Raw genomic sequence first — 25738 nt, 5'->3', positions numbered from 1 at the left:
CAGCACCTTCCTCACCTAATTCAATAATAGTCCTTAATTCCTCACCCTCCCATCTCCCCTCCACTTCTTTCTCTTTTCCGTGTTTCTCCTTCTTCCTTCTCCCTTCTTCTTTCCCTTCTGTCTTATTCTTATGTGATCTGAACCTGTCAGCTCCACTTTCAGAGCCGGCCTCAGATGTCATCTCTTGCCTCCTCTGCTACTTTATTCTGGTCCCGTCTTTGTCTCTAGTCTGTTCAAACTCTGTCTGGGATTCCTGTTTCTTTCCAAACTTGGTCTCTTACTATTTTTTTTCACCCATCGTTTTTATTTGTGCATCTTTTTAAACTAAGGAAACGAAATACTTGAAATGCCTGGGTAACAGATTTTCTTAATGAACCTGATTTCCTAATTTGATTGGCTCTTTTGGTACCAATTCAAATTTTTTTTGTGTGAACTTTGACTTTATTCCTTGTTGTCTTCTATCCTTCTGGTGTTGCCAGATGCTAATCTCAGTTTTCTCTAGGATGTTTTGGAATTCATTGATGTGTATATGTGATTGTGTCTTTCTGTGGACCTTGTAAATCTAAAGGAAGATTTAAGTATCCTTTATCCAACAGTCTTTCTCTCTAATCTCCAATTAATAGCTATTTGTTTTCTTTTCCTCACCCACTCTCCACTTTTTTTTTAATTCTTGGGGTACATTTATATTCTTTTTTTCTTCCTCTCCTTCATTCCTATGTTTTCATATTTGTCCTTTTGTTTATCATTGGGCAGATTAATATGTAAAACAAGCAAGAATGCCCAACTGAAAGCAGCTTAGAGGATCAAGATTAAAGTTAGACTGCTGGGTAAAGATCTCGACAAACCCTGCTAAGGCTACATGAGAAGAGTCGTGTGTGGGTTTTGTATGTTGTTATTTTTAGAGTTACAAACCTGTGAAGAATAAAGTAGATTTGGAGACAGCATCAACAAAATTTTAGAGGCCAACTAACAAATTGGTGAGTTTAGGTGACTTAGCAAAATTGAGAGAGCTGCTGCTGAACAGCCGGGGAATGAGGCCAAGAAGTGATCTGAGTCACATTCTCAGAGCCCTGAAAGGTTCACAAGTTCCCTGCAGTCAGTCCAAGTGTGCAAGACTGGAGTAACTGAGGGTAGAGGTGGAGCCAAACACTGGAGGTTTAATTGGAAGTTGATTTAAATAATGGTCAAACCTTCAGAATCTTTTTTCACGCAGCTGGATTTCATGCTGTCCTCTAGAGGACAAAATGGAAGTTCTAGAGAACCTTCTGCACAGTGGGGCGGAAGTACTATGCCACTCGCAGCATTTAATGAACATATACATTCTGAGACCTGGATATCCTTGTTGAGAAAGTATTCTGCTCCTCTCCTAGTGACTGGTGGATTTACATATCATTTTAACAACCGTATTGTTATATAATTTTTCCCTTTTGCTCTTAAATTATAGCCACTTTTATTGGGTATAATTTACATGCTGAGAAATTTACCTCTTGCAAGTATGCAATACACTGAGAGTTGTGCAGCCACCTTCACAGTCCAATTTACATTTCTTTGTGCCTGGTTAGTCAGTATTTGCTTCTACCTATAGTCCCAGGCAACCACTGATTTGTTTTCTAAGTTTATCTTTTCTTGACTTTTGTTTTTAATGTGTGAATTGCATGGATTAGTTTCCTAATATCAAAATGTTTTTGCATCTTTATAAGCCTTAACTATCAAACAGCTGTACAGTAGTTCTCCCTTACCTGTAGTGTCAATAGGCTATGACCCAAAAATAATAAATGGAAAATTCCAGAAAAAGCGCATGTTTTAAATTCTGCAACATTCTGAGTAGCATGAAGGAAACTTATGTACGCTGTGCGTTCTTGCTCCATCTCACCCAAAGTGTGACTCACCGTTTTGATCAGTGTATACACATTGTGTATACCACCTGCTTGTTAGTCTCCTAGTAATTGCCTCTTAGATCCACTGTGGAGGCATCCCAGTGCTCATGTTCAAGTCAACCTTAGATAGTAGCCTAATGCTGTGTCTCAACGCCTACTTTATTTACCTTACTTCACATGTCAGCCCAAGAAGGATGATTATACAACAGTAAGATTTTAGAGAGAGACCTCGTGTACCTACCTTGTTAAAATGGATTGTGATTGTTCTGTGTTTACAGAGGAGCGAGAGATCTGTCCACTGGTTCATTCCCCGAGTGGTAGCAACAGCCAGAGCTGGGCTGGTCTGAAGTCGGAAGTCAGGAGCTTACTTTTAGCCTCCCGCGTGGGTATAGAGGCCCAAGGACTTGGGCTCTCCCACTCCCATTCCAGACCATTTACAGGGAGCTGAGTCAGAACTGGAGCATTAGGGACACAAGCCAGTACCCATATGGAGAGCTGACACTGCGGGCAGACTTAGCTTGCTTTGCCATGGCACCAGCCTTGTTGTGTCTCATTATTACTGCTGTTAATGCTTGCTGCTTTCAATTTATAAATTAAATTTTATCATCAGTGTTGTGTATAAGAGGAAACTGTTATGTAGATTTTTGAAACTAACTCGGGTTCAGGTATCTGCTGGAAGTCTTGGGATGCATCTACCTCAGATGAAAGAGGCTGTTACATTTTCTTTGGTATCTTTTATTGTGGGTTTTTTTTTTTAAGATTCATGTATTTTTATTGTAAAGTCAAATATACAGAAAGGAGGAGACAGACAGGGAGATCTTCCATCCACTGACTCACTCCCCAAATGGCCGCAACAGTTGGAGCTGAACCAGTCCAAAGCCAGGAGCCAGAAGCATCTTCTTGGTCTCCTACATGGGTGCAGGGTTCCAAGGCTTTGGGCCATCCTCAACTGCTCTCCTAGGCCACAAGCAGGGAGCTGGATGGAAGTGGGGCTGCTGGGACATGAAGCAGCGCCCATATAGGATCCCAGCACGTACAAGGCGAGAACTTCAATTGCTAGGCTACAGAGCTGGACCCTATTAATGAGTTCTTAACATGGAGTTCATTGTTGCATGTAGGAGGACAATGTGACCCTAGAAGGTCAGCAGCACAGGATTACAGTTGATTGGACAATATTTGTATAATAAACAGCTGAATGGGTGCCTTTTGTGTGACTGGATATCATTTGTATATGAACAGTGGAGTGGAAAGTATGTGTATGAGAACACTTGGTGGAATATACAAGACAAAAGGAGTTCCAAACAAAAGCATAGAAACAGTGGATGGGTTTGTTGATGAGCTCAATGCCTCCACCCTAATCCTATATGACCCTCTGTATAAAGTCTGTTACCCCTAATAAATCATCAGTCAATAGTCCATGCGTGTTATTATAGGCACCAGGTCCATCTCCGCAGGACAGACAGTTGCATTTCAAGGAATCCTTGTTTTCCAAAGCTCCTGGCTTTATCCCTAGTCCAACCCGGACCATTGCATGCATTTGGAAAGTAAACCAGCTGCAGGGGCTGTCTGTGTGTACAAGTCTGTGTCTCTCTTCTCTAATAAGTTTTTAAAAATTTAAATAAAAGCTTTCCCATGTCTTCTTACTCAGTTCTTTTGTCTTATTTTCCAAGTTTTATGTAATTTGAGGTTTTAGGTAGAGATCATTATGATTTTTTTTTTTAGAATTTCATAAGCAGTTAACTAGCATATTGATATAGGTAACATTCTTAAGTTATTTCATAACTCATTACTCTTTCATTCATTTGGCTGAAATTTTTCTGAGATACATGTTTGCTGCAAGGTCTTCTCTGACCAACATGCGTAGTGTTTGGCCTTACCCACCAGCTGTCTTCCATTGTACTCTAAACGTTGTCCATTGTCTTCTGTTCTAGCATTTACTGCTGCTTGGAAGAAGTTAGATCCCAATCTAATTGTTGCCCTGTGTAGACAACAGAGCTAGGGGTAGGTTTTCCTGCACACTCCCCACTTGAACTTCTGCAGGGCTTTTTTTTTTCTTCTAAATTCCTTGACTTTGGGTGTCTGTTGATGCAAATAGTCAAGCCCTTCTTCAGTTCAGAGAAACTTTTTTATCCTTTGGGTATTCTTAACTTGAACTCTTGCTACCCAAGAACTCATTTTAAAGTATTTCTCTTCCATGCTTTTTATTATTTTTTTCTTCTTCAACTTTTAACTTTCCGTCCTCATTTTGTGTCTGGCCCAATAATTCAGCATTTGCTTGTATCTTGTCTTTAAAATATTTGTGTTTTAAACATGAAACCAAGGCATAGTATATAAATATTCCAAAATATGCTCAGCAAAAAAATACTTCATCATGCCATGCAGGCTGCCGATTCTTTCCCGTTCCCAGAGCTATCCAATGCATTTACAAGCATTTATGTAAAAATATTCTTTATTTTCTAATTCACTTTTCATTTCACAGCTTGTTCTTGTTTTCTTTTATCTTAGATTATAAGTTAGATTTTAATAAAATTTCTCCTGTCTGCTGTGTTGAGTTGCTTTGCCTGGATGCTGTTCACTGGTTTTTAATCATGATCTCCTTTCAGTGTGCCAAGTCCTCATCTTGCCTTTTCTTTCTTTTTAATCTACCTCGACTTGCAAATGAAAGGGATTGTTTTTAACAGCTGGTGTAAATTCTTTTAAATTGTTTATTGGGCCTGGCATGGTAGCCAGGCTAAAGTCCTCGCCTTGCATGTGCCAGGATCCCTTACGGGCGCCGTTTCACGTGAAAGAAGCTCCCTGCTCCTGGCTTCCGATTGGCTCAGCTCCATCCAGGGAAGCCATTTGGGTAGTAGACCAGTGGATGCAAGACCTCTGTCTCTTTCTGTCACTCCTTGTCTTGGTAAATCTGCATTTCCAATACAAATCAATACATTTTAAGAAAATGAAATGAAGGCTAGACTGTTGGCAGCCATCCTTTGCCATCTTCACCCTGGGGAAAATATGCAAATAAATGCTTATCTGAAAGTAGAGGCAGTGCACTGAAGCTGTGACCTTGGCAGAGCTTCTGAGGAGGAGAGTTGGCCTCAGGCCTTTACAAGTAAGTGCCTGGACCCAGACGCTGGAAGATAACTGCCTTCCCTCAGACTGCACGTCCAGACAGTTCTTTGTCCTTTGTGTTCTGAATACTTTGTGACACCATCTACCACTTTGGATTCCCACCATAGCCATAATAGCCCAGAGTTCTGTCACTTCTTACCTGGTTCACGGTGTTCTATTTTTCTACAGTGTGAATCACACATACAAGAAGTCTTTTCAGAACACAGAATCATGTAATTTTGTTAAAATCTTTCTGTGACTTTCTGGTAAGAATTTCCAGGAAAACTGGACTTGCCAAATCTTTGACTTTACATCAATTTTATGTTGTATCACACATATCTGTGCGGTTTTAATTCTACTTTTCTTTCACTTTTGTTCCAATCAACTGAGGGTACTTTTGCCTCAGTAACTTCATAAGATCTTACCCCCTCTTGTGGTTAAATATTTAAATCAGTTTAAATGTTACATAGTCAGAAAAGCCTTTTTTGATTTTCAGGTACGTTTCTTTGATTTTCACTTTTCATTTAGGAAGAAGGGATCGTGCCATGATGGCAGAAGGGGGCTCCCTATGTCCTCAGGAAAAACCCCAAGTTCGTGGTGGAGATGGTGTCTTTTATGCATCATCTCAGGACAAAATCTTTCACAAAGCATCTGATTTCCAATCAAACCTCAGAAGGGTAGGACTGGTTAAATTCCTCCTCCTATTCTCAGGAGGTGCTGATCACTCAGGTACCAACTCTGAATGTGGCCCAGGGGTGAGATTAGGTGGGTCACTTCTTGCTTTTGTTACAACTCTGAGATAGTGAATTCCTATGTTAATTCTGCCCCTGTGTCCTCCGAGGTAAGAGGATGCCTTTGGAATGCTCCGGGGAGATTAAGACCTGGGAGAGAATTACAATTTAAGATTTTAAAAAAATAACTCCACCAGGGACCAGAAAAGCCGTAACTGCCTGCTATCCCCTCCATCCTCACAGCAGGAGCCCTCTGTAAGTGCTTACCTAATGTAGCCTTCTTTTCCCTTCTGTTATCTTCAAGCTGAAGATTTGCCCTTGTACTGTCACTATCCATGCTGTAGGAAATCTTTGCTTCTTGCTTTAGATCCAGACTTCTCAGTAATTTCTCAGTGGCAAGAATGTCTTCCTTCCAATATTTACATTGCTGCTGCTGGGTTTTTTGTTTGTTTATTTGTTTGTTTCCTTTTAAAAATCAGATATGGTGAGTCCTCCCTGAAGCGTCCATTTCTTTCTGACTTAATCTCGGTTTAACATCTGGCTTAGCCTCCCTGTACCCCTAATTGTCCTGATGTTTTTGGGGCCACAGGTGTTCTCTCACCTCTAGGACACTTCTCTAATACTTCCCTAATACTTTAATCCTTCTGCTCCCTTTTTTTTCCTGTGTTTCCTATTAGCTGATCATGTAAGAGAATTAGTGCCTACTATAACTATGCCAGATAGTATGCTAGATGCCAGAAGAGAGCAGTGCAGGGGCAGGCATTGGGGTGCTGCCCATGGGGGCTCTGGCAGCCCATAGTCAAGTGCTGGTTTGAGACCTACCATCCCTGCTTCCTATTGTTGTGCATGGGAAGACAGCGGATGGTGGCCCAAGTACCTGAGTCAAATAACTGAGACGCTGTTACCCATGCTGGAGACTCCAGTGGAACTCTGGGCTGCTGACGTTGTCCTGGCTTAGTCCCCCAGCTGCTGTGGGACGTGTGGAGAGTGAGCCAGCAGAATCATTCTCATTGTCCCTGACTCTCTTCCTCTCTCCCTCTAAGTTGCAGAGTAAACACAGGCAGGTGGGGAGAGAGCTGCAGAGGTCTGACAGATCAGGATTGGTCACCTGAAGGAGTCTAGTGCTTGACCTCAGAGTTTTCTTTGTGGATTGGAAGACGCCATAGGAAATTTGTAGCCAGTAAAGAAACAGAGCAGTGTCCATATCAGAGTCAGGAAGTTCATGCTGACAGCTTGGTGTGAATGACCAGGGGCGAGGGACAAAGCTGGAACTGATGGAGTCAGTCTGGCTGTTTGAAGAGATTGGGAAAGAGGAAATAAATGTGGTTTTCTGCTCCTCAAGCTTGCTTGTCTTAACAAGTTTCACTGGCAGATATCAGGCTCGTTCTGCCCCACCCCACTGTGGGTCTCTTTTTCTGTATAAAAAGCACAAAACAGGAGGGAGACAGAAAAGCAGATTGTAGATAATGAACTATTTGATTACATAAAGGATTGCCTTTTCTAAAAATTTTTTCTTGTTCAGAAAATGGTTGAACAACTTGATACATATTTGATGGGAAAAGACAATCTAAAAGCTGAACACATTATTAAGATGTTTTATTTTCTCAGATTCATAATGAGGATAGATCAGTTATTATAATTTACAGAAATGTTTTGAGATCTCTTAACTGTAGTTTCATAGAGCTTTATAATTGTTTTTGCTTTATAATAAGCATGCTAAGGAACTATTATTATTTGTTATATCACCCTCTAAAATTTCATATTGTTTTTGTGGATTTTTTTAAAGGTTTATTTTTATTGCAAAGTCAGATATACAGAGAGGAGAAGAGACAGAGAGGAAAATCTGTCCGATTCACTCCCCAAGTGACCTCAACAGCAGGAGCAGTGCCGATCCGAAGCCAGGAGCCAGGAGCTTCCTCCAGGTCTCCCACACGGGTACAGGCTCCCAAGGCTTTGGGCCATCCTTGACTGCTTTTCCAGCCCACAAGCAGGGAGCTGGATGCAAAGTGGAGCTGCCAGGACTAAAACCGATGCCCATATGGGATTCTGGCACGTTTAAAATGAGGACTTTAGCCGCTAGGCCACCGTGCCGGGCCCTGTGGATTTTTTTTTAAATATTTATTCTTTTTTCTGGACAGTCAAGATATATGAAGAGGAAGATGTTCCATCCAATCACTCACTCCCGAAGTGGTCACAACTGCCAGAGCTGAGCCAATCTGAAGCCAGGAACCCAGAGCCTCTTCCAGATCTCCCACACGGTTGCAGGGTCTCACTGCTTTGGGCCATCATTCACTGCTTTTCCAGGCTGCAAGCAGGGAGCTGGATGGGAAGTGGAGCCACCAGGATTAGAACCAGCACCCGGCTGCTTCACTTCCAATCCAGCTAATGTAATCCAAGTATTTGGGTTTCTGCAACCATGTGGAAGGCTTGGAAGAAGCTCCTGACCTCAACCGGACACAGACCTGGCCATCTAGAGTGTTACCTATCCAGCGGATGCAAGATCTCTCTCCTTTGTATCTTTGCCTTTCAAATAAATGAAAATAAATCTCTTTCTAAAATGAGTGAAGAAAATAAAATGTTACGGTGAAAAGAACAAATGGAGTCTAACAATATGGCCTATAATTTTTAGTCAAACATGAAGGAACTTTAACCTTTAGAATTTGAGAAGTTGAAGTTGCGGGAAGGCCATGTGGGCAAGCAGGTTAAGCCGCCACTTGGAACTGACATTGGTTTCCGAAATTCAGGTACTATCGACTCAGCTTCCACTTCAGCCCTGCCTTTGCTACTTCTCCTGGGAAGGCATCGAAGGACAAGTGCTTGGATCCTTCCCCCCCATGTGAGAGAGCAGGGTGGAGCTCGGGCTCAGTCCTGATTGTTCAGGTCATTTGGAGAGTGAACCAAGAGCATGTTTTAAAATAAATCTTTTTAGTGAGGGAGGGGCTGATGTGGTAGCATATCAAGCTAATCGGCAAGAGCCGACAATCAGTAGTGGGCACTGGTTTGCGTCCTAGCTTCTCCACTTAGAATGCAGCTCTCTGTATATGGCCTGGGAAAGCAGTGGATGATGGCTTGAGTGCTTGGGTCCCTTGCACCCACGTGGGGGACCTGCAGGTAGCTCCAGGCTCTCAGCTTCAGGTCAGCTCAGCTCTGGCCATTGCCTCCATTTGGGGGGCGAACCAGCTGATGGAAGACCTTTCTGTCCCCTGTCTCTGTCTTTCAAATGAAAATATTTTTTTAAAGGGAGTAGGGGAGGATGGGTGAGGGAGAAGTCACCTGGATTGTGAATTCTGGAGCTACAGCAGCTGTGCTATACTGGAGTCCGTGGCACTTGAGACCCGACAGGGCTGAGCATACTAAGAGCGTTACAGAGGAGGACAGGAATGGCACGCCCTGTCAGGGATGCCCAGTGCAGAACTGGCCAGGGCAGAGGTGTCCATACAGTGTGGCAATACTCGCTACCAGAAAGAAGGTTGTGTAGGTAGCAGTGCAGGAGCCCAGGAATAGTGCAGGTGTGCAAAAGGTGGGCATTTCTGGGAGTAGACTGATGCAGTTTAAACAATAGGCCTAAACAGTCTCTCTCTCTCTCTCTCTTTTTTTTTGTTTTTTAAGAATTTGGGCCGTCTTTGACTGCTTTTCCAGGCCACAAGCAGTGAGCTGGATGGGAAACAGGGCCACTGGGATTAAAACTGGCGACCATGTGGGATCCCGGCGCATACAAGGCGAGGGCTTTAACCACTGTGCTATCATACCGGGCCAATTTTTTTATTTTTTATTTCAAAGGCACAGTTACAAATAGAGCTTCCACCTACTGATTCACACTAGCAGGATCTAGGTGGATTGAGAGCCAAGAGCCAGGAGCCTCTTCCGGATCTCCCATATGGGGGCAGTGACCCGAGCACCAGGCCATCTTTCACTACCTTGCCAGGCCATCAATAGGGAACTGGATCCAAAGTTGGGTAGCCTGGACTTGAACCAGTGCCCCTATAGGATGCAGGTGCCTCAAGCAGAATCTTAACATGCTACACCATGGCACTGGCTCCCAATTTCGGTTTGTCTCTCTGTGTATTAGGTTTTAATATCGACTGATAAAGAAAAAGAAAAAGGTGTCCAGTATCAAAATGTGAGGACAAATTAGCTACTGAAGTATCCAGGAAACACTAACAGTAAATTGAGAAAACCAAGCCAAGTAAGCTGAGATCTGGGCTAGGATCAATGACGATAAGTGCCAGCGTCACACATGGGCATTGGTGCAAGTGGCTGCTCCACTTCCGGCCCAGGTGCCTGGGGCCCTGTACTCACGGGGAAGACGTGATCCTGGTGTTGTCCTGGGCGCTAAGGCCATTTGAGAAGTGGACCAGCAGATGGAAGATCTCTCTAACTCTTTCAAATGAATAAGTAGATCTTCTGGGAAAAAAAAAATTATGACAGTCTTATTAAAGTTCAAACTTTATTGACCAAGTATCAGTTGTAAGATCCCAGTCTATTCTCGAAAATTTAAGTTCCAAGCAAGCTCATTGTTTTTAGTACATAGATCCAATTTTCTGCCCTCTGCCTTGCCCGCTAACCACACATAATGACTCTAAATTTCGCCTGAGTGTGTGCATTAGTTAGGGTTCTTCAGAGAAAAAGAATCAACAGAAAGCAAATGCATGCACAGCTACAGAGATGTGCTTCAAGGAATTGGCTCACGGGGTCAGGCAAACCTGGTAAATCTGAAATCTGCAGAGCCGACTGGCAGAGTTCTTGCTCAGAGGAAGTGTCAGTTGTTGTTCAAGACTTTAACTGATCAAATGAAGCTCATTTACATTACGGAGGATGATTACTCAGAACCCATAGATTTAATCTCATTCAAAAGATGATTTTCCCAGTCGGGTTGACACACACACTGAACCACGCCATGACTGCACCCAGGCTGGAGTAATGTGTGCTTCTCTGAGCCAGACAGGATTCCACCCAGTCTGCCTCTGCCTCTCTCTCGTAAAATGTAAAATGTTCTGTGTTTAAACTGTATTTGCAATGTCAACAGAACCTGACACAGTGCCCTACATATATAGCTGACATTTGAGTATCTCTTGAATAAAATCCCACAATGGAAAAGGCTATCAAGTAAGCTGTTTCCAAAAATACGGAATCGTGTTTATATCAAGGAGATTGAGTCAAATTTACAAAACCAAGAATAACTGGACGTCAATAAAATATTTTTTAAAATTGCCCACATGCAAAAGCATCAAATTAGAAAAACGACTTGTATTTAAACATATTTCCTATATGTCACATGTGTACATACATATGTGTGCATGTATGCATAAAAAATGTAAAAGAATATCTAGAGTGGCACTCCAAAACACTCATTCTAGTGGAAGAAGCCAGAAACACAACACCACACATTGTATAATTCCTTCTATGTGTTTTCAGGATAGAAAAGGCCTTGGAGGCAGAAAGCCTGTCAGTGGCTATCAAGGTGGAGGAACCGTAAAGGGAAGGGAGGCTTCCCTAGGATGACGAAAACATTTATGAAACTAAGGACAAAAACAATCAGACAAACAAGAGGCTGATGCTGCTTAGCATGTACAGCTACCTGAGATGCTGGCATTCCCAGCTGTTGTTCTACATCGAGGCCTTACACTAACTCTTGCTAAAACCATCTGAGGTGTAGCATATTTGGAATAAGCTATTACAAATGGGTTTAGGGCTAGCAATGCGGCACAGCCAGTTAAACCTCTGCCTGCAACATCTGCATCCCTTGTGGGCTTCAATTTGAGTCCCAGCTGCTCCACTCCCCTCTGTGCAACTGTCTTTCAAATAAATAGAAATCAGTCGTTCTCTTTTTCTTTTTTTAAAAAAAAAAAAAAGAAGAAGCAAAGAGAGATTTCCATCCCTTGATTCACTCCCCAAATGGCTGCAACAGCTCAGGATGGGCCAAGCTGAAACCATTCAATTTAATTTATCAGCATAATGAGACTGTGCTCTTCCTCTATTTTTTATTTTTAAGATTTTTGGAAAGGCAGATCTACGGAGAGAAGGAGATACAAGGAGAAAAATCTTCCATCTGCTGGTTCACTCTCTGAGTGTCTGTGATGGCTGGCACTGAGCCGATCTGAAACTAGGAGCTTCTTCCAGGTCTCCCACAAGGGTGCAGGGTCCCAAGAACTTAGGCCATCTTCTACTGACACTACCCACGTTTTGTTTTCCAGAATGTGTTTATTAAAAATAGTTCAGCAATGAACTTTTAATACCTCTTAACACAACCACCAAAGATATAAATAAAAATAGGAAGAGGGCCCAGCATGGTAGCCTAGTGACTAAAGTCAGGCACGCCTAAGATCCCATATGGGTGCTGGTTCATTTCCTGGCTGCTCCACTTCCATCCAGTTCCCTGCTTGTGGCCTGGAAAGAAGTAGATCTGCCCTTCCATAATTCTTAAAAATAGAGGAAGAGCACAGTCTCATTATGCTGATAAATTAAATTGAATGATCTTTGGCTTTAGGCAAAACCTACTCTGTTTTCCTGTATTTTTAAATACTTACTTTTCTACATACAGATTAATGATTAGATTTTTTTTCAGATTGCATTTCGAAGTTATTGCTTGGTGCTTGAAATGGGATGCTTAGAATTGCTTCCTGAATGTGAATAGACACTCACCTTTTCTTTATTTTCTCAACAGTTCGATCCTTCGGTACCGAAGACAGACCAACAGATCGCCCAATACCGCCTCGAGATGAAGTCTTTGAATACATTATCTTCCGTGGGAGCGATATCAAAGACCTCACTGTTTGTGAGCCGCCGAAGCCGCAGTGCTCTTTGCCTCAGGACCCAGCTATCGTGCAGGTAACTGACAGCATGGCCAGCCTTGGCCCTTGCCCTCCCCTGCTGAGTGCTCATGCTGCTGTCTCCAAGTGACTTGGTTCTGTGAAATTATCTGGAGTGTGTTCTCCTCTAGATCTTTCTGTTTGGATCATAAATTGGGACTAGATTTTTTTTAAAAGGAATTTTATCATAAAATGCTTTCTAATTTAAACAAGGTGTTCTAACTTTCTATTCTAACTATTCTAACTAATATTTATTGAACTTAGCCTTCGTAACACTCTGAACTTGGTATCATAATTATTGTCACATTTACAATTTGAACAGACCCAGACAATCCTGTTTCAAAAGATGGGATTCACGCCACTGCACTTGATAGAGTTCATGTTAGAAACCAGGATGATAATGGCTACTCTTGGGAAATTATTTGGTTTAATGGAGAAAACTGCTAAATCATAGCACATATTATGTGGTATGTGATGGTAAATATTACACAAGCAAAAGCATTTTAACGTATATAAAAAGTTCTTAAATTTTCACACTGTAAAAAAATATTTAGGTGATTGTAAATTATGAGTTAAAGTAGATATCCAGTTTTACATTTCTGCACATTCATTGGAAGCAGATAAAGGCTCTCTGCATTTTGGCTGTAATAGAAAAATCACTTACCTAAGAGTATTATTAGTTAGGGAGATGACTGGTCTTCCCATGGTTTCCCTCCTAAATGTGTTGTCTTCACACCTTTTTTTTTTTTTTCTGTCATGTCATTGTTATTAGCACCAAAATATGCTTGTTTTGCAACAAACTTTTAGGTTGTTTAAAATTGTCTTTATCCCACCCCCATTTTGGGGGAATCAGGTTTATTTAAAAGAGCAACAGGAAGGGAAAAACAGAACTCTTCCTTCTGCTGGCTCATTGCACAAATGGCCACTACAGCCAGGTCTAGACCAGACTGAATCCATCCTGGTCTCCCACATGCGTGATTCAGGCCATGCCTATGGACTGTTGTCCACTGCCCTCCCCAGGCAGACAGAGCAAGGAGCTCAGTCGGAAGAGCAGCCAGGACTCAGCTGCACTGAGGGAGAGGCCCAGGCCCAGGGTTACCTCGTGTGCCTCAAGCCCCCACCTTTATCCTTGTTCATGCTGTGATAAAATCTTCCCAGCTTTCCATAAAGTAGGTTATTGTACATTACCTTGCTTGGGATTTGTCTTACTTCCAAATATTAGAGGAAAAGATCTAATAGATTCATCTAAAAAGTAGGAAAAAATACCTGGTGATATTTAAACCTTTTTTCCAGAATGTAATCTTTTCACTAAGAAATTGTGAGGGGCAGGCATTGTGCCAGGTTAAGCTACTGCTTGGGATGCCCGCGTCCTGTCGTAGTGTGGGTTGGAATCCCAGCCACACTACTGCTGCATCCTAGGAGGGAGCAGGTGGGAGCTGAAGTGCCTGTGCCCAGTCTCCAGAAAGAGAAAACTCAGTGGAGCTCCTGGCTTTGGCCTGGCACAGCCCTGGTTGTTGTGGCATAAGGAAGTCTACCAATAGGCAAAAAAATATATCTAACTTATCTCTTTCTGCCTTGAAAGTAGATGAAAGCAGTTTTTAAAAAATTATGAATTTTGTTCTCCAGCGTAAACTGGAGAAGATCTGTATTTTCATCTTACCCATACCCCCCGCTTTAAAGTCTTATTTTGGGGGAATCCAGAGAAAATGGATCTGGTAAATGAAGAAAGAAGAAACATGCTCTTAATAGAAGTAGCTACCCACAACAAAAAGTGGTGCTCTCTTACTGTCTGTTCTCTGTGTCTTTGGATAATCATCTGGGAACCAGTTTTTTAGTTATGTGAAAGAAAAACTGATAACCCACATCAACTGGTGTTGAAAAACTCCAACCACCACTTGCTTTTCATTATTCAAAAGTATTTATTAGTACCTGGCAAGAGTCTTCTGTCAGTGAGCTTATATCCTGAGAGCCTTTATACAATAGTTATTTCCATTATATATTTGTAGTAAGACCAATTAGCATATGAAGTCTATATGTACAAAAATTATCTTAGGTTTAGCTGGTAAAGGCTTAACTCTAAAAGAGAGAGTTATTGTAGGAAAAAAAACATTGAAAATCATATTGAGTTTAAGTAGTACAAAGATTGAAATCACACTGATATCTAATATTAAAAAGCAGCTAGAAGCCATTTTAATTCTTTTTTGTGTGTAGTGCTTATTTATTTGTTTTCTTAAAACTGAATTTCTTTTCATCACACATGTTGCTTCGAGCATGGAAAAATAACCTGACTTCCCTTCAGTCTTCACTAGGTTCATCTGCCTCTTCATTCCAGTCAGTGGGTTCCTATGGGCCTTTTGGCAGGATGCCGACATATAGCCAGTTCAGTCCAAGTTCACTAGTCGGGCAACAGTTTGGTACTGTTGGTGTTGGTATGTGCTGTTTTTTCCTTTTTTCTTATTTTTTTTGTAATCTGTATGCAAAGTTGTTGAAAATTCAACCTACACCTTCAGAAATGTTGGTTGATGTTCTTTTTATAACCTTATTTTGTGGTCTTAACACATTCTGATTATTCTTTTAAAGCCTCTATTTAATGTCCTTTGTGGATCTATAAAGGTCAGTTTTGAGAACAGTCACGTTTTAAACCTACATGTATTTAATTATCAACTTCATTGAAAGATTTTTTTTCAAACCCAAGGGGAAAGAAGCAATCTTTGGTTTGCTGATTGACTCCCACAGGGAGTTGGATGGGAAGCAGGGTGCTAGGATTCCAACTGGCCCTCCACTATAGGATGATAGTGTCATTAGCAACAACTTAACACTATACCAGGAAGGATAGCCAGTTACAGCTGACCTTAAATGGCAGCTGGAACTCATAACAGGTGCTCGTGTGGGATGCTGGCATCTCCTGTGGACCCCAACACTGACACTTTTGCTTTGTGGTAACAGTGTTCTCAGAACATTAGACTGCAGTGAAAACATGTAGGGGACTGGGCTAATGACCAGCCAATGAATGATCAGAGGGCAGCAGCCTCCTGGTGCGAGAGCTGGTTGTAATTAGGTCAATTCAGTGTTGTGTTGTTTTACTTGAGAAGCAGAGAGTACCCTCAGCTGAACCAGAGCATGGATCACAAATCCTGTAATCCCATGTAGGTGATAAGAAGTTAATTCCTGGAACCATCACTCCTATTTTTTGTAAACTAGTTATTTCCTCAATCTCTTCATAGGAAAAACCAAGAATCAGTGGTACCCAGAAGCAAAGAACAATGTAGACTCAGTTCTTAGTTTGTAAATACTACTACATCCCAATTAAAGGAAGCAGGGAGCCTTGGAAAAAAAGAAGTAGAAGAAAAATGCCTGCCAGTATGTAGAAGGACTATTGGGTGGAGGGGAAGACATGTTGTGGCCCACGATATTAAACCAATTGTGCTGCCTGGGATGGAGTCCCTTCTCTGGCGCTGCTGCTGCTTCTCCTCCTCCTCCTTCTTTTTCTTCAGATTTATTTATTTTTATTGGAAAGACAGATATGCAGAGAGGAAAGAGAAAGGAAGAACTTCCACCTGATGATTCACTCCCCAAGTGGCCATAACAGCCAGAGCTGAGTTAATCCAAACCCAGGAGCTTCTTTCCAGGTCTCTCACGTGGGTGCAGGGTCCCAAGGCTTTGGGCTGTCCTCTACTACTTTTGCAGACCACAAGCAGGATACTTGATGGGAAGCAGAGATGCTGGGACATGAACCAGCACCCATATGGGATCCTGGGTGCATGCAAGGCAAGGACTTTAGCCTCTAGGCTATCCAGCTTCATGCTTGTGCATCTAGGAGGCAGCTGATGGTGGTCCAGGTACACGTCTCTGCCCCCTGTACAGGAGACCCTGATGGAGTTCCTGGTTTTTGGCTTCCACCTGGCCCAGCCCCAGCCATTGCAGGCATTTGGGGAGTGAACCCCGTAGATGAAAAATCTCTCTGGGTCACTCTGCTTTTCAAAATAAATAGAAATGACTAACCATTTGTTCTTTAAAGGCCTATTCTGAGATTCCTTTTTTAAAAAAAAAATAATGTGTCATCCCATAGTTTACTTGTTAATTACATTGGATGGGGCCAAACATGCCTTTTAGGTAAGGGGAAATTTAATCAAAAGTTTGATGCTGCTGTGATTGAATAATTATATGTATAATGTGATGTTTGGGATGAAGTGTATCACCTTTGTGCTATTTGCAGTCAAACTGCAGATTCTAATTCTGAAAATGTGTGTATGCTGAAGTTGGGATGTATTGAAAGCCAGAAAGCATTCACAATGCGAAGAACAGAGTGGCAGTAGAACTGGGGAAAATTAAGGTGATGAAGCATCCAAATGTAATGTGAGATGGGCTCCTGAGTTAGAATCTTAGGATGGACCTCTGCAGTTAGTTAGGTGTCACTACTTGTGATTTTCGTAGTTGTGTTATGGTTAAACAGACAGAAGGATGTTTTTGAGGGAGATACTTTTGCAATATTTAAGGGTAAGCAATAAAATTGTTATAGCCTGTCTGTCAAAAAAGAAGCTATGTATCAAAGAAATGGCATAGAGGACAGCCTCCCTTATGGGTGCCAGTTGGAGTCTCAGCTGCTCCATTTCCAGTCCAGGTCCCGGCTTATGTCCTGGAAAAGTAGCAGAGGATGAGCCAAATGCTTGGGGCCCTGTACCCATGTGGGAAACCCAGAAGAAGGTGCAGGTTTTCAAATCAGATCAGCTTGGACTGTTGCAGCCATTTCGGATTTAATGTTCTGCAGGTGTCACAAAGCTAGAGGAGTCTGATGTTCTCTTGGTCTTTTAAATTTTTTTGCAATTCTAGATCATTTTTGTTGTTGTTATTGACTGATTTCCTTACTGGTTAGGATAGCTTCTGAACAGTCCAGTTAGAAAACTGTGTTAGTGGGTGCTAAATGAGCAGATGAACTATAGCACTAATCAGATAGAGGTATTAAAAAGAATTAGCTTTACCTATGTCAGCACAAATTAAGCCGCATTTTAATCTAAGTTCAGTCTATGTGTCTGTCTGTCTATCTATCTATCTATCTATCTCAATCTCTATTTCATTTCGTTTGAAAGCCAGACAGAGATCTTCCACCAGTGCATATCCACTGGCACACTCCCCAAATGCAAAGTCAGTTCAGGGCCAGGCCCAAACTAGGAACTCAAAACTCCGCCCATCTCACATAAATGGCTGCAGTCCAAGCCCTTGAGCCATCAGCGGCTGTCTCCTGGGGTGTACATTAGCAGCAAGCTGAATTGGAAGATGACTATCCAGGACTAAACAGGAAAACTCCAGTGTGAGAATCAGGCATCCCGAGCGGTAACTTAAGCCACTGCTCCAAACACTCGCCTTTAATCCACCTTTTCTCAGTTTTGGTCCCTAGAGTTCTGATTTAAAAGGGAAGTTTATTATTTTTTTAAAGATTTATTTTATTTCTATTGGAAAGTCAGATATACAAACAGGAGGAGAGACAGAGAATGATCTTCTGTCCGATGATTCACTCCCCAAGTGAGCGCAACAGCCTATGCTATGCCGATCCAAAGCCAGGATCCAGGCACTTCTTCTGGATATCCCACACGGGTGCAGGGTCCCAAAACTTTGAGCCATCCTCGAGTGCTTTCCTGGGCCACAAGCAGGGAGCTGGATGGGAAGTGGAGCTACCAGGATTAGAACCGGCAGCCATATGGGATTCCAGTGCATTCAAGGCGAGGACTTTCGCCGGTAGGCCACCGTGCCGGGCCCTAAAAGGGAAGTTTACAGAAATCAGGATTCTATTATTGTTATGTGATAGAAAAGTTTTTTTCTTTCATATACAGGTTTTCTCAGTGATGGTAAGGTGTATCCTCATAAAACTACCCTGTAATTTAAAACTGCAGTAGATATATCTGATCTATTTAAGATTATCACCTATCCTACCTTAACTACACTGAGAAGAAATATTAGCTTACAGTTGGCCAAACCACCTAATGCAAAGTCCATTCAGTTATAAATAAAGCATTTAATATTTCCTGTACTTATAAGGCATCTCTTGTGGAAATGATAGGATGTGCAATCAGTACCCCCAATAAACACTGGTGGCAAGGTATTTGTATGATACCTGCAGTTTACCCTTGAAGGCACATGGCCAACTGTCCTGCCCTTTGTCACAGCAGAGAGTGTCTAACTAGCCTGGGGAAGGGAAGGATGCAGTTTCTACTGAATGAATATTGCTTTGGGAGAGCTTTATTTGCAGTCTATGTCACTGAAGGTTAATATCTTTTATATGACTAGAACTTCTAAAAAGAAAAGATCACCAACCCAACAGAAAATTAGATAAGATTTTGAAACTGACAATTCATAGGGAAAAAAAATATATCCTTTAAACACGTGCAAAAGATGCTTTGCTTGTGCTTAAAATAAAAGATATAGTAAATACATAGCACTGGTGCACCGTTTCTCACTACCAAGTTGGCAAGAAAACAAAAGCTTGACTGCAAACTCTTGGCAAGCCTGTGAGAAAACATAATCTCATATATTGAGAAGAATAATAGACTGGGTGCACCAGCTATTTTTTAAAGGCAATGCTAAAGGAACTTTTTATGTGCAGGGATTAGAATTTTATTGGCCATAATTTAGGGCCTCTGGAAAAATGGGGTATCTCAAAATAACTGAGCAATGGAAACCGTATTTCTGTGTGCGCAATGATCAGAAGATGCTAAGAACTTACAGCATGCTGCATTCATAGAAAAGGACTTAGGGAGATAGTAAATGGTACAGGTTGGCCAGGCACTTAAATTGATTCTTGGGCAAGGATTAAAATAAAAAGATGAGATCTTGTTTCTGTTACTTACTTCAGATGATTAAGTCACTTGTTTCTTTACAAGTAATTACGGCAGAATAACCAGCTGATATGCTAAGTCTCTTTATGGCAAGATTGAGAAATATTGACTGGAAGAACAGAGGAATGAATACATTTTAGCTGGTTAAATAGACAAATCAGATGTTGTAGCACAGTGAGTTAAGCTACCAGTTGGAAATCCACATCCTGTATCAATGTCAGTTCAAGTTCCAGCTGCTCCCCTTCCAATCCAGCTCCCTGCTCATGGCACATGGAAAAGTAGCAGGTGTCCTAAGTGCTTGAGCCCCTCCCAGACCTATACGAGATTGTGACTCTAACTCTCAAATAAATTAGTCTATAAAAATTAAGTAACTGATCGGGTGATGATTCTCTTGGAGCTGCAGTGCAGGCACGGGTCAATTTAATCACTAAGGCTGATAAGGGCAGACCTATAAAGCTTAGTTAGCATAAAAACAGTTTTGCATGTTAGGCTAAGCACTGTTAAAGATCTACTTTGGTGAAGTGTAAAGGAATTAAATATTAGAGTTAAAGGTAGAGATGGTCTGGGCCTGGCAAGGTAACCTAGTGGCTGAAATCCTCACCTTGCACTTGCCAGGATCCCATATGGGCCAGAGCTAAGCTGATTCAGAGGCAGGAGCCGGGAACTTCTTCCAGGTCTCCCACATGGGTGCAGGGTCCAAGGGCCTTGGGCCATCCTTGACTGATTTCCCAGGCCACAAGCAGGGAGCTGGATGGGAAGAGGAGCTGCCGGGATTAGAACTGGCTCCCAGATGGGATCCTGGCTCATGCAAGGTAAGGATTTTAGCCACTAGGCTACCGTGCCAGGCCTCATTGACCAGTGTCTTAACCACCAGGCCAAACACCCACCCCAGAAATATTTTCGTAAAGCAGTGCCATCTCTGTCAGAGAACTGAGAAAGAGCAAGTCTTATAACCAGATAACAGAGACCATGTAGCTGAGATGCCAAGCTGGTAAGATCATTACAAGAAAGAAACTTGCTTTATCCCTTGAGCATAGTTGTAAAATTGAGCAGTATATCTAGCAATTCTCAGGGCTGCATACTAAACTGAGATGTATCTCAAGGGTAGAAAGGTTATTTAATATTTAAAAGTTGTTACTAACTTAGCACATTAGCAGAATAATAAAGACAAATTACAGTCATCTCACATATCAAATGAGTATTTGGTAAAAACTCTTCCCATTTATTCACTGCTAAGGAATAGATGGGAATTTCCTGAATTTGAAGATTTATTTTATTTAAAAGGCAGATTTTACAAAAAGAGACCTTCCATCTGCTAGTTCACTCCCCACATGTATGCCTGAAGACTTGAGCCATGCTTCTGCTGCTTTCCAGGCCGCAAACAGGGAGCTGGATCAGAACTAGAACAGCTGAGCTACACAATGGGATGTCAACACCACAGATAGAGGCTAAGTTTACCATGCTATGGCACTGGCCCCAAATTTCCCTTATTTTATCAGTGAAATGAGTGAAAAAATACACATGGAAAAGTTAAAATAACCTTCCCCTAAGGTTGAGAGTCAAGCAAAGGCATTATTGTTTGTGCTTGCTGTCCGGGTGTCCTAGCCAGTTTAGTAGGTACGGAAAGACATAGCAGCCGTAAAGACTGGAGAGGAAGACCTACAGTACATGTATGCGAGGATGATGGTTAACTACATGGAAAACACAAACGAATATGAATATGATGAGTGGATTTGTGGATTAAGCATGATAGGCAAATAGATTCATAGAAGATACACAGAAACAGCTGTTTCTTTATTTTTTAGAATGGACAGGTGTCTGACCAGCTGGTCTGTAAGCTGACTCCAAATTTATTTACATGTTCTATGGAAGCTTTTGCATTACAAGGGCATGGTGAAGTGGGCAGTAAGTTGGCTTTCAAGGCTTAAAATAGTTTACATACCACCTGACCACTTACAGAGAAGGTTGGTAAAGTGGATAATTGGGGAGTGGAATGTGTAATACTATATACAGTAGCATCAAACACTCAGAAATATGAGAAAAAAATATTTTTTACAGATTTATTTTTACTTGTAAGATGGTTTTTTTTTGCAGAGGGAGAAAGAGACAGCAGTCTTCATCTGCTGGTTCACTCCCCAAATGGCCAGAGCAATTGGAGCTGAGCTGATCTGAAGCCACAAGCTTCTTTCCAAGCCTCCCACTTGGATGTTGCAGGCCAAGAACTTGAGCCATCCTCTGCAAACTTCCCAGGTCACTGCTGACTTTCCAGGTCATAAACAGAGTTGAATTGGAAGTGAAGCAGTTGGGACTGGAACTGGTACCCATATGGGACACCAAGGCTGTAAGCTAAGGATTAGCTGCATGAACTGCCATGCTGGCCCCAGCTCTACAACAGTGGTTCTCAAGGAATTTATTCTCCTCCCCCAGGGAACATTTGCCAGGGGTGTCTGGAGATGATTGCCACAACTAGGGCTACTACTGTTTTGTATTAGCTAGATGTCAGGGATGCTACAACTCCTCTGCAAAAAAAAAAAAAAAATTACTTTATTGAAATACATTACCAATGCAAAATACAATATAAAACATTGTTGTAGCTGATATTTTCCCCCAAACTGGTATACCAGTTCAGTGTAATAATAATCAAAACCCAAAACCTCAGTGGACAATTTAATAATTAATTCAGTTACTACTAGTTATGTGTAGCTTTTTTTTTTAATTTGGTTTTATTAGGAAGTCAGATTTACAGAGAGAAAGATCTTCCACTGGTTTACTTCCCAAGTGGCCACAGCTGAATTTATCTGCAGCCAGGAGCTTCTTCCAAGTCTGCCACGCGGGTGCAGGGTCGCAAGGCTTTGAGCTGTCCTCTACTGCTTTCCCAGGCCACAAACAGGGAGCTGGATAGAGGTGGAGCAGTGCAGACACAAACTGGGGCCCAGCCTTTTTTTTTTTTTAAGACAGAGTTAGAGGAGGAGAGATAGAACAGATCGGTCTTCCATCTGCTGGTTAACTCCCCAAGTAGCCACCATGATCTGAGAATCCAGGAACTTCTTCCCAGTCTCCCACATGGGTGCAAGGGCTCAAGGACTTACACCGTCCTCTGCTGCTTTACCAAGCCATTAACAGGGAGCTGGATGGAAAGTGGAAAGGGTGGTGCCTCAGGCAGAGGTTTAACCTGCATTGTTAAGGCACCAGTCCCATATGTAGCTCTTATTTGAGGCTGCTCTGTTAGAGAAAGGGTAGTGATTCCTCTGCTAAAGGTGTGGTTTACAGAAAACCCAAGTAAAAAGCTCACCTTGAGTAGACTTATAATACATAAGTCTTAATAAATGCTATAAAAAGGTGTTTTCTAAATTTCAGCTCTCCCTTTTTTAGGTTATTTTGTGGGCAAATTAGAAGTGAGGCATATATTTTGGGCCAAGATTAGATGAATTACTGGGTTTTTAAGGTTTTTTTTAAAGATTTGTTTTTATTTTTATTAGAAAGGCGGATATACAGAGGAGAGACAGAGAGGAAGATCTTCCGTCCCATGATTCACTCCCCAAGTGAGCGCAACGGCCGATGCTATGCCGATCCAAAGCCAGGAGCCTGGAACCTCTTCCGTGCATCCCACATGGGTACAGGGTCCCAAGGCTTTGGGCCGTCCTCGACTGCTTTCCCGGGCCACAAGCAGGGAGCTGGATGGGAAGTGGAGCTGCCGGGATTAGAACCGGCACCCATATGGGATCCCAGGCATGCAAGGCGAGTACCTTAACCGCTGTGCCACCGCGCCAGGCCCAAGGGTTTTAAAGTTTCAAGGAACATTAATTTTGGCTGCACTGTAGAAAACAAAACTGGCATAAAATTTAACCAGAAATGAAAGTTAAAGATAATGCAATGGCAGTATAAACTATGAGTGGGCAGTATAAAATAGGAGTAGGTAACACATAGGAAACTTTGGGCCTAAGGAGGTTAATAATGACACAAAGCCATGCCAAAAGCTTTCATGTTACCAGGTTATATATAGTGGGAGGATGTAGAAAAATCACTCTTAGTCTAAAACTGATACTCATGACCATTTGATAAAAATAACTTATTAATTTGAATTTAAGCTAAAAAATAGTGTTTAGGAGGTGAAAGCAAAATACTAAGAATGTATCATTTTGCCACTTCTCTCTACTTTGGGTTTCAAAGCTTGCTTTCTGCATTTCTCTTTTCCCGTGCTCCGACTAAAGCTATTCGTTTTACAACTGCTCTTGACCTGAATGCGTAGACCTGGAGCTGCCCAGAAAAGCCTTTTTAGGAAAAACGGCATTTTCTCTCAAGTTATATTGTGCTGGTATTCCATAGACAGTTACCCAGTAAAGTCTGGCTTCCCAATGAATGTTAGTACTGAGATCACATCTTTAACACTACTTTAAGAATGTCATCACTAAAGTGTATGTAAAGCATATAAGAATAACATTAAAGCTTTTAAGAACCATTCAAACTTGGACCTAATGGAAAAGTCCTAGTAGGATTTAAAATACAAAAGCACACACAGCACTTTTACAAAAAAATTAATTCATCCATAAAAATTTAGGCTCTGGAGCTAATGGAACCAAGATGAACTGTTGTCCCCTTTGACAGCCAGCTTCCAAAGTGAAAGCAGCCACTTGCAGTCTTCCACACTGTTGGCAGTGGACTAAGCGACAAGTTTTGGTTGAAGTATTGCATGCTTCCTCTAAAATGCGTATGAAAATGCAAAGCCTAAAATAGGCAAACCAGTCTTGAAGAAATTAGAGGTTTGCACTACCCTGTTTCAAGGCTTAGAAAGCTACAGTCATCAGAACTGTGTCTTAAAGGCATGGGGGTGAAATAGCTCTGTTGTCACACAAAGATAGAGGCTGGCAGTTAACATGCTTGTGTACCAGAGTAGCTTGGTGCCAGAGTACCAAGGCCAAGGCTGATGCCTGCCTCTGGCCCTGGGTTTCTGCCTCCCACATGGGAGACCCAAATCGGCCTCCCCAACCCCACCTTCTGCCCTGCCAGGCCCCAGCTGTTGGGGACACTTGGAAGTGATCCAGCAGATGGAACTACGCATGTTCCCTATCTGCCTCTCAAATATTTGTGCATTGGTGGGGATTGTTTTGTTTTTTAGGATTTGGGGGGGGGGGGTGTTTTGGGTTTTGTTTGCATATTTTGTAAAAAGGAACTAAACCTCAAATGTTAATCCATCACAATGGCATCATTGTAAATAAATGGAGAAACATTTTAACAAATGATATTGCAGCTGTGGGATATCTACATGCAAAAAGTAAACCTTTTCCCCCACAATAAATGAAAATTTGAGGTGTCTTGTAGATCAGTAGTAGAATCAGAGTAGGGAAAGGCTGTGTGTTATGACCAGGACCTGGGGAAGAGAAAGGCTCTGCACGTTTGCTCGCCACTGAGTGCTTGAAGCAGTCGAGAAGCTGGGTCAGAGTGGAGATGTATGAATCAGCAGAGTGGCTCTGGTCATTGTCACTGCTGAGAAACACAGGAAGTACTGGGATGAGGCCAGCTTCCCACAGAGTTCTAGAAAGCATGACTTCGAGATGTTTGGAGAAGTTTTTAGATCCCTTCTGAGCTAGCTACAACTGTAGCCCATCAGAATGTCACCCTAGGGTATCTTAGTGGTTCCCATTGCTTACGATACTTTTCCCTGTCATGATAACAATTTTAAGAGGAATTTGAACAAATAGAACTCATTAAATGAGGATGAATGCAAAGGGAGAGGGGGATGTCTTCAAAACCATGTGAGAGTAGTAATGGTGAAGGAGCTGTTGTGCCTCTTCTGGAAATGAGCAGTTTGCAAAGAGCACGCTCATAATCTCATGTTTGCAGGACAGAAGGGTCAATATCTGCTGTGGGCTGGACGAGTGAAAATCAGGAAAGTGGTGAGAAAAGAGGGAACAGAAAGGGGCAAGGCCTTGTAACCAAGATAAGGTGTTTGCACTTGAGCACAGTGCTAGCCGTCCTCACAAGGTCCTAAATACAATGTTAATGTGATTGGATTGGGGCTCTAGAGAAGTCTGTGCTGGCTACCATTTTAAATTGGATTTAGAGGTTAGGAAAGGGGAGCTATTGAAGTACAGGGAAGGATTGGGCATTTCAGTTACTACTTAAGATGCCTGTGTCTTGTATTGGAGTCCCTGAGTTCAAGTCCCTGCTATTCTGCTTCCACTTCATCTGACTGCTGGTGCACACCCTGGAAGACGTCAGATGCTGGCTCAACTGTTTCAGTTCTTGCCACCCCTGTTGCAAACAGTCTGGCCGTTAACTGGCATTTGGGGAATGAGCCAGCAAATGGAAATTCCCTTGCTCTCTCTCTGTCTTTCTGCTTTTCCAATGAAATAAAAATAAGTGAAGGGGCCAGCACCTGCATCCCATATGGGTGC

The 25738-nt window shown here is 42.1% G+C and overlaps 1 protein-coding gene across 12 annotated transcripts in view; it reads left to right on the top strand.

The window, feature by feature from the left end:
- The window catches only part of LSM14A (LSM14A mRNA processing body assembly factor), a 55705-nt gene that overhangs the window by 12726 nt on the left and 17241 nt on the right, over positions 1-25738 (top strand). For 11 of the 12 annotated variants that reach the window (XM_040976455.1, XM_040976467.1, XM_040976464.1 and 8 more), the window contains exons 2-3: positions 12369-12532; positions 14813-14942. In XM_040976455.1, coding sequence (XP_040832389.1) covers positions 12369-12532; positions 14813-14942 — 294 coding nt within the window. The remainder of the gene's footprint in view (positions 1-12368; positions 12533-14812; positions 14943-25738) is intronic. The other variant, XM_040976460.1, reaches the window with a different exon arrangement.

The sequence above is a fragment of the Ochotona curzoniae genome, unplaced genomic scaffold (genome assembly GCF_017591425.1).
Source record: "Ochotona curzoniae isolate NIBS_2020 unplaced genomic scaffold, NIBS_Ocur_1.0 contig_2699, whole genome shotgun sequence".
NCBI lineage: Eukaryota > Metazoa > Chordata > Mammalia > Lagomorpha > Ochotonidae > Ochotona > Ochotona curzoniae.
The sequence above is the reverse complement of the archived record's forward strand: the minus strand, read 5'-3'. Positions and strand labels throughout refer to the sequence as shown.